This window comes from Phoca vitulina, unplaced genomic scaffold (genome assembly GCF_004348235.1).
Source record: "Phoca vitulina isolate PV1807 unplaced genomic scaffold, GSC_HSeal_1.0 scaffold2, whole genome shotgun sequence".
NCBI classification, from domain to species: Eukaryota; Metazoa; Chordata; class Mammalia; order Carnivora; family Phocidae; genus Phoca; species Phoca vitulina.
The window spans coordinates 3,508,170-3,516,718 of NW_022589705.1; the positions used below are offsets into that span (position 1 = coordinate 3,508,170).

The 8,549-nt window shown below is 38.3% G+C and overlaps 1 protein-coding gene across 4 annotated transcripts in view; it reads left to right on the forward strand.

The window, feature by feature from the left end:
• GDAP2 (ganglioside induced differentiation associated protein 2) overlaps positions 1-7,481 on the forward strand; it is a 63,686-nt gene extending 56,205 nt beyond the window's left edge. For 2 of the 4 annotated variants that reach the window (XM_032420615.1, XM_032420622.1), the window contains exons 14-15: positions 2,986-3,129; positions 6,081-7,481. In XM_032420615.1, the coding sequence (XP_032276506.1) occupies positions 2,986-3,129; positions 6,081-6,128 (192 nt within the window). In that variant the 3' untranslated portion in view covers positions 6,129-7,481. The remainder of the gene's footprint in view (positions 1-2,985; positions 3,130-6,080) is intronic. The other 2 variants (XM_032420641.1, XM_032420631.1) reach the window with 2 other exon arrangements.
• The last annotated feature ends 1,068 nt before the right edge of the window (positions 7,482-8,549 follow it).

Consider the following 8,549-nt stretch of genomic DNA (forward strand, 5'->3'; position numbering starts at 1 on the left):
AGGGAGCCCGATGCGGGACTCGATCCCAGGACTCCAGGATCATGACCTGAGCCGAAGGCAGTCGCTTAACCAACTGAGCCACCCAGGCGCCCTAAAACTAAAATTTTAAAAAGCAAAGACAGTGCTCTTGAGTGTCCCTGAACAGAAAACTTCTAACTGGGTTTCTCCTTCTGTCTACTTTGAGTAATTTTCTCTTCCCAATACCTGGAGGATGTGAAGGAGGTAATGGCAGAAAATGGGATAGAGAAATGTGTTTCTCATTCTCAGATTGTATGCCTGAGGTCACTGCCTAGTCTCCCCAACCCAGCCTTCTCTTTGAGTTTACCACCGCCACCCCACCATGTCGTTTGGTGTGGCATATGCAGGAGTCCTTGCCTAGAACTGTAAAACTAAGAGGGACCTTAAAGATCATGTAAGTCTAACTTGCTCATTTTAGAGAGGAAAAAACTGAGGTGCAGATTGAAGTACAATGTATTTTTATTGTAGAATGAAGAAATAGTAAACCATTCCTAAACAGTAGTAAAATAATACACTCAGAAACTCTCACTCCTCCACTTGTTAATTCTTCCAACACATTAAATTCCTTACTTTTTTTGTTGGGCATTAATTTAATACACACCGAATATGGTATTGAATAAGACATTCTATTTAGAGAATCAGATAATACAATACTGAATGCTAATTATGCAATAACATGAGTAAACAAAGTGTTTGTTGGAACATTTAGAAGCTCCTTTCTAGTTTTGGGTGGAGGGTGGTCAAAGAAGGCCTCCTAACTGGGGTGAATTTTGATCTGAGCTCTGAAGAACAATTGCCAGGCATAGAAAAGCAGCATGTAAAAAGCTTCTGAGGCAAGAGAACAAAGGCACGAGAGTTTTCTGCTTAGGCCCTTATAGTTCTGTATTTTTCTCCCTTTTTCCACGTAGCAGGGGCTCCTTGCATATATAGGTATTCACATGTTTCTGTGGGCCATTCGTTGCATTTAGTACATTTTGCCTTAGGTAGTTGTTATGCTTATGCTTATAATCTGGCTCCTGTACTAGAATCCAAGGCCCCTTTAGAAGAATGGCGCTATCCTTGTTATCCTGTATCACCTACAACTCAGTGCTTAGTACACAGGTGACCAGCAGATGTTTAACTCCTTGCACACATGTTTAATCTCTCAACATGGCCTTCGGGTGCTTCTCTGTTCAGACGCTACAGTCTTCCTATTTCCTTAGGTTCTTTCTGGAATCTGCAAAATCTTTGTGACCTCTCCATAGCTCTTACTGGTTTATTAGCTGCCTCTGTGGCTGGTTGTAGAGCCCTAATCTGGAAGTGTCACTAATCTAGTTTGCAGAAGTTTATATTAATTAGGTATATAAGTTATGTGTGTGCTTTAAAGAAACTGATGTCAAAAACTGATTCGGGGTATGTAAGTAAGTGACTGTTTAATTTGATTTAAATTAACCTGCCTGGTTCTAGCAACGTCAGGTTCCTCCCCTCCCCTCCATCACCCCCCTCCAAATAAACTTGATAAGAGGGGAGGGGAGAGGATGCAGAGGGTAATGTTAATATTTTAGGCCTTATGCCAGTCATTGGTAGTATAGCCAAAATAGAATAGTGACTCAGGCTATAAAAATCATTGTAGATACCTTTATTTACTCATTCTTTATCAAATACTTTGAAAATGATGGTTCTGTCTGTATCTTATAAAACTTTAGACTATTATTCTATGGTTGTCTGCCAAGTCCTAGGGAAATTATAGAAATGGACATAAGCTGAAATACTAGGAAGAAGGAATAAGTGCTCCAAATGCAATGGAAATTTCAGGTATTATGAACTCAATAGAAGAGATAATCTGGAGCTTAATGTAAGGGACAAATAATGCTGGAAATGAGTCTCTACCAAGTGCAGATTTGGACAGGATCCTGATAAGTTAGTGCAGTGTTGTCTCTGTTCTTTTCATGCCTTTTCTCATAAAGAGGTACAAAGGAAGTATGTCATATTAGGGGCATGGAATATGTGAAAGGTTTGGAACAGACCCTGGAAGATGTGATAAGATTGGCATCAGTGGCAGATGCCCAGAGTGTCGTGTACGTATAACATACCCAGTTATACATTCGTAATGCACCATTCCAGTGCCCGTGTCCATATGCACATGTTTCCTTCTGTAAATAAAATGGGGATAGCAATAATATTGTATCTGCCTCCTAGAACGGTTGTGTAAGCCACTGGTAAACATGACTAATTAGATTGGCAGTTTAGATAGATGAACGCTAATTTGTGAGTTCTGGCTGTTGCCTAGTTTATGTCAGTGTTGTTTGCTATGAAGAATTTTTTTTTCTTTTTTTGGAGCCCACAAATTTTGCGGACTAGCTTTTATAGAGGGATTGCATGTTGTAAAGTGAAATGAGCAAAGGTGGCTCCACAGCCACAGAGGTTTTGCTTTGATTGATTAAGAAAGAGACCACATGCCAAACGTCAGCTGAAAAATAGATGTATCCAATATTGGCAAACTTCTCTTTTAGTCTCATTTGAAAAAATGAAAAGAGTTTGTGAATTTGGAGATGTTAATCATTTTCAGAGTAGCAATGAAACGATTATTCTACCAAATAATGCAGGGGATTTTGCCCACAACCCACAGTAAGAAGCCTCTATTACATGACAATGTACGACACGTGTAGGAGCAGACAGACACCTAAACAGAAGCACAAGCTTCATGAAACACGTCGCCCACCCTTACTAGCTTCCCCAGTAATTGTTGCTCTAGTGTGGTTCCTTTTTATTGTTGCTTTTACTGCTCTTCATAATCCATTAAACTGATTGCATAATTCACTGATGAACTACAACCCACACTTTGAAAAACATTACTTATTATAAGCTTTTTCTGACATCGGTTTCAGTTTTGAAATATAGTTTCTACCTGGTATAAATTTTCAAAATCATGTTTATATTTCTAACTTTGGCCACTGGCTGAAATTGTTTTTCTCTTCTATTAATCAGGTATCAACATGGTTTTTTACCACCTTTTCTGTCTCAGGACTGAAGGACAAAATCCACCATGTGGACAGCCTCCACCAGCTATTCTCTGCCATATCACCAGAACAGATTGACTTTCCTCCTTTTGTCCTTGAATATGATGCCAGGGTAAGAAGTACCAGGAGTTCTCCCTCACCTAGTGCAGTATCTTAGCTGTTCTATAGGACACTGCTGATGAGCACAACATGCTTTGATTAGAAGATGATATGAATGCCATTAGCAGGTTTTAGTAAACTTGATAGTATCATTTAACATTCTTTTCCTACAGTAACTAGGAAAACACTTTGTCCTAAGAGAGGACTTTTTTCCCCAGTAAACTTTTCAATGGGAGATTTTCCTGCTGTTGGTTTGAAGCCAATCCTTGCTTATATTGTCCATTTTCTACCACCTCTGCCTAATTTTCTTAAGATTGATTAACTTTTTATCTACATAAGTAGAGTCAGAAGAATCTGTTGGTGTGTGACATTTTCAGCATTAATTCAAAACAGTGGGCTATCTTAGTAGCCCTTACCCTACTAAAGGTTTCATTTTGCTAAAAGTTTATATAATGTTTTTAAGAGTATCAACCAGTAGTATTAGTATTATTACTTATAGATGCATTTATGAATATATTATTTAAACACTGATAAAGGGCTACTCTTGAATTTCATTAAAGCTCCATCCCCCATTTGTTTATTCATGCTACCACTTTAGTAGTTAAAAAAAAAAAAAAAAGTAAGTAACATGCATGGCCAAAAGATCATCAGTCTCCTTATCTAACTGTTGCTGATTACGTATCTTTATGCATGAATCAGGGAATATATTTGAAGGTTATATTCAGTTTGAAATGAATTGTTGTGCCCTAATTATTGTACAGCATGTATACACTAAAATAAATATTCTGCAAGACATTTTCTCTCTACCATTTCTTTAACTTCAGCAATAATTTTTATCTTCCTTTATGTGAAGAGCAAAGTATTTAATGTGTTCTAATGGCTAATAAAATTTCATGCTTGGCTTTAGAACAGAGAGGATTTGTAATTGAAGAAGCTGGATCATAGATACAAAGATTATTGAATATATTGGGGGGGGGAAGAACATCAGTTTGTGTTTATTGTAGATTGCCGGAGTAGAAAATGGCCTTACTGTTACTCTTTTGAAGTATACATCTCTCTTCTTAATAATTAAAAAAAATGGATAGCAGGAAATGAAAGACACTAAAAGACATTTTGTGGTCAAAAATTTCGAATGACAATTCAAAGCTAGTGTCTGGATTTATAATTTATTTTCTGGGGTATAATATACAAGTTGGATTGCATTGGTTAGAAAACCCAAATGGCTGGCTTTTAAGCCAGCACATTTTCTATATACTTAAGGGCCTATAAAGCCAACTTTCATTAAGTATCAACACCACACTCAAACTTTTTGTTTGTGTGCTTGTTTTAGGTTTTTCTTATATTTTTCTTATATTTTGTAGGTCAAGTGATGTGATTAATCAAAATTTAATAAAATAACCTATAATCTCGAGGCACCTGGGTGGCTCAGTCGGTTAAGCCTCCGCCTTGGGCTTAGTTCGTGATCTCAGGGTCCTAGAATCCAGCCGTGTGTTGGCCTCTCTGCTCAGGGAAGAGCCTGCTTCTCCCTCCCCCTTTGCCCCTCCCCCCCCTTGTGCACTCACGTGCACTCTCTCAAATAAAATAATCTCTAAAAAAAAAAAAGCAAACCTATACATCTAACTCTTGGGTGATTGGATCATCTCTCTGTGCCTGTACTAGAGCTTTCTAAAATTGAGATATTAGGCCGTCTGTATATAAAGGCCAAAGAGAGAAATAAAAACAGGGAAGAAACAAAAGAAGGTGTCAGGAGATGATATGGGAAGGGCCGGCAGAGGGCAGGTCACTGGATACTTAGAGCCTTACATGTTACTTGCAGCACTTTGGCTTTGTGGTCTGTGGGGAATATTCCGCAAGGGAGACCTACCATTATATTTCTGTTTAGAATGATGGCAAAAGAAACAGCGTAGAAAGTGACTAGAGAGGTTAACAGTCTAGGCAGGTAGACAAGTAAGAGGCTATCAGAAAGTCGGAGGAGAAATGAGACTAGAGCTAGGGCAGCAGTAGTGATAATGGCAATGACTTGAAGATCTTAGATTTAGAAGTAGATGTTTTAGGAAAAAAAATCCACAGCATTTGGTGACTGAGTAAACCATTAGGGGAGATGAAAGAGGAAGGATGCCTAAGGTGACTACCAAAGTTTCTGCTGTAGGAGACTTGGTGGATGGTATTGCTGCCACCCCAGAGAGGCAGTTTGGAGGATGAGCATTGGGGGTAAGGGTGTTGAGGGGGTGGGAGAGAAGAGACAGGTGGTATGTTCAGTTTGTGACACACTAGGATTGAGGTGGAGATCCAGTAGGTGGTTGGATATTATCTTGTAAGGAAATATTTGCCTTTGCTAGGAAAATGAAAAATATAATCACAGAAAAGGAAATGAGTATGGAATTGGTTAATTTATTGTCCTGTTCAGTTGTGCCTTGCAATAGTAGGTATGACAGGGCATGATGTGTCATTGTTGGCTGGTTTCAGTGGGCTATTTTCTGGGTCTTGTGTGACTTAGAACAGTGACATAAGTTTTATGGGAATGAAAGGAACCTTTGAAGGTAATTAGAAGATAATTTTTATCTCTCTATATCAAAATGTTACGGAGACCATTTCAGAAAGGCTGCTAGTGAGCATTCTTACAGATACAAAATATAGTCAAAGAAGAGAGTATACAAATTTGCCTGGCAACAGTTCTTCAAAGTTCTAAGATTGTTTCCAGAAATAGAGAAAATAGATTGCTTGGCCGTCTTTTGCACAGTATGAGACTAATATAAAAAGCTTTATTTCATAGCATTAAGAATTAGATTTGCCCTTCATACTTTATCACAATTTAATGTAGATTAGGAAAACCTAAAAAAATATGGTAGTAGAATGGAATACACGATACATACACAATATCATTGACTATAAATCCTTTTCTTTCACATTCCTATTTAAATTGGTTTTATTACTTAATGTTCTTGTCTTTTTTTTCTTCCACAGGAAAATGGGCCTTACTATACATCTTATCCCCCATCACCAGATTTGTGACCTGCCATCTTTTAGTGCTACTGGTTTCCAAGGACATCACTTTCTCCACGAATCGCTACCTGTTGAAGTGAAATTCATTTTTGCTGTTCAGATCCAGAGAGCCTTTTGTCCCCACCTCTCTGGTATTTTTTTATTGACTGTATATTTTCTGGCACATAAGCAATCTGACAATAGTAGGCCATTCTGAACTGCACACTTATTTTAAATTTGTATATTTGTATCAAATGAAAATGTTCATTTTTAGAGGGTTGTTAATAGAAATTGGGGAGCAACTTTTGAGTATCTTCAGTTTCCTGAAAGGACACTGGATTTTCCATTAGACAAGCCGCCAATATTGTTCACGCCATCTCTTTAACATTGTCTGCTTCCTTTGTGTACTTAAGTGTTTCTCAAAATATATAGAACCAATGTATGCTGACCATAAGCATTGTTTGCTTCAGATCCTGGCATTACATTTTATACAGATAATTCAGTTATGGTAAAATAGAATTGTCTGGGATCAAGGATGTGGAAATGTATCTGATCAAAACATTGAAATCATTAGCAAAATATAGGTCTTAGAATCTTACTGCACCAGTGAAGATTAAGATTTTGGATTATATGATTTGTTAAGATTGTCACTGTTCTGGTGTCAACCGTGGGGGAAAACAAGAAGACTGTATCTTCCGCCTTTTTCCTGTAATCATGGGTGATTTGGTGTCCTTTTTCTAAAAGGCTGCACTCATTAGTACTCTTACGCGAAAGGCATCTCCTAGACTCCATCAGTGAGCCTTTAGAGAGGGTGCTGTCTCCCCAGAGTTGTGATTTTGTTGGGCTTTATAGCTACTCCCTCTAAGGACATTTCCTCACAGTGTCTCTTGAGTTGCCTATGTCAAAACGGAGGAAGTGCGTTGCAGTGAACAGAATTCCAGACTGCTGTTGCCACTCAGTATTTGTGCCTTAGCTCGCTTATGAATAAAAATTAGGATTATGATACCGACCTCACAGAGGTATCATAAGGCTAACATTTAGAAAGGGCTTGTGATGTCTTTGGATGCAGAATGCTAGGGGAGTTTGTGTAGGTGTCGCTTCAGTTAGTTTTTAAATGATAATAAATGTACTTGGGGGTACTACCAAGCACTCCTCTCGTCCTTGGCACCTTTTGAGTGACTTTTCTTGTCTTACGACAAGAGCTGTTACTAAAAAATCCCAACCCTGAAGACCTCCTTCCTACTTTGTCCAGAATTTCTTCTAGCCTCCTCCTCCCCCAGTGCTACACTTTAACAAGAGGCATCTGTTAGCCATTTTAAACATTTCTTCTTGAATTGAGGTCAAACCAGTATCATTTCCATCTGGGTGTCTTCATATTCCTTTTGATTCCTACACCCACCCGCCCCCCCATCTCCCTCACTCCATCATGTACATTGGCAGTTCAGAGAAGAAAAAGTAGAACTCTTCTGTTCTGTGTTCAGGATCAGTGCTTCCAAAGGTCCTATTCCTCTGTGCCCAAATTAATTCTTCAGTGGATAAAGGAAACATAATTCTTTTATGACAGAGAAATCCCCCTATAGTTGTATTAGCCCCATCCTCTATTTTCCCCTACAAACAAGAAGGGGCTTTACATTCCTTCAATAAGTGCTCATATCTTTTTGCATGAAATGGACACATTTGCTTTGTGTCAGAAATCAAAGCCACTTGCTCCTTGTATATGCTTATTGGGTAAGGGTTTCCTGTTACGTTCCCTAGGTCATCAGATCCAGACAGCCAGTCAGATGTCTACAGTAAGCTTCCTCTCAAACAGCACTACTTTCAATCCCTTAAGCCTTGAACTTTAAAAATCTGAAAAATTAGCTTCATCTTCTCCAGTCTGTTGTTAGATCATATTTGAGGTATCTTTGCACTAGGAGCAGTTATAAAAATACGCCAGCTTTTCTTTTTTGAAAGTGGACTTGGCTATCTCAAATTGGCATTTGGCCTGAATCATTTCCTCTATAGATAATAGAGGCTGCAAGCTACTTTGCCATTTGAAAGAAAGGAAATTGATGTGTAGAATTTCTTATAGGCAGTAATTTTGAAAGAATGTCCCTTCATATGAGTATATTAATGTCTAGTAACACAAGCAGGATTCTATATATAGTGAGATTCTCATTCAGTTGATGTCCTAGGGTATTAAGGTAGTATGGAACTGTATACATACCAACCACATTTCATAATTTAATGGTGACTAAAAATAAGGGCTGCACTTCTCAGTGAAACTAAATTTGGTATGGGACCAAGTTCATGCTTTCATAGCTGTCTTAAGTGTTAGGTAATGAAGTTGTTTCAATGTATTAAATCCTACCGAAGGAACATAGTGACCTTGATAGTGAAATGATTATGTAGTGTTCTATATATCTGCCTTTGTCAAAGGTTGGGTTGCCTGGAGAACACATGCCATTTTCA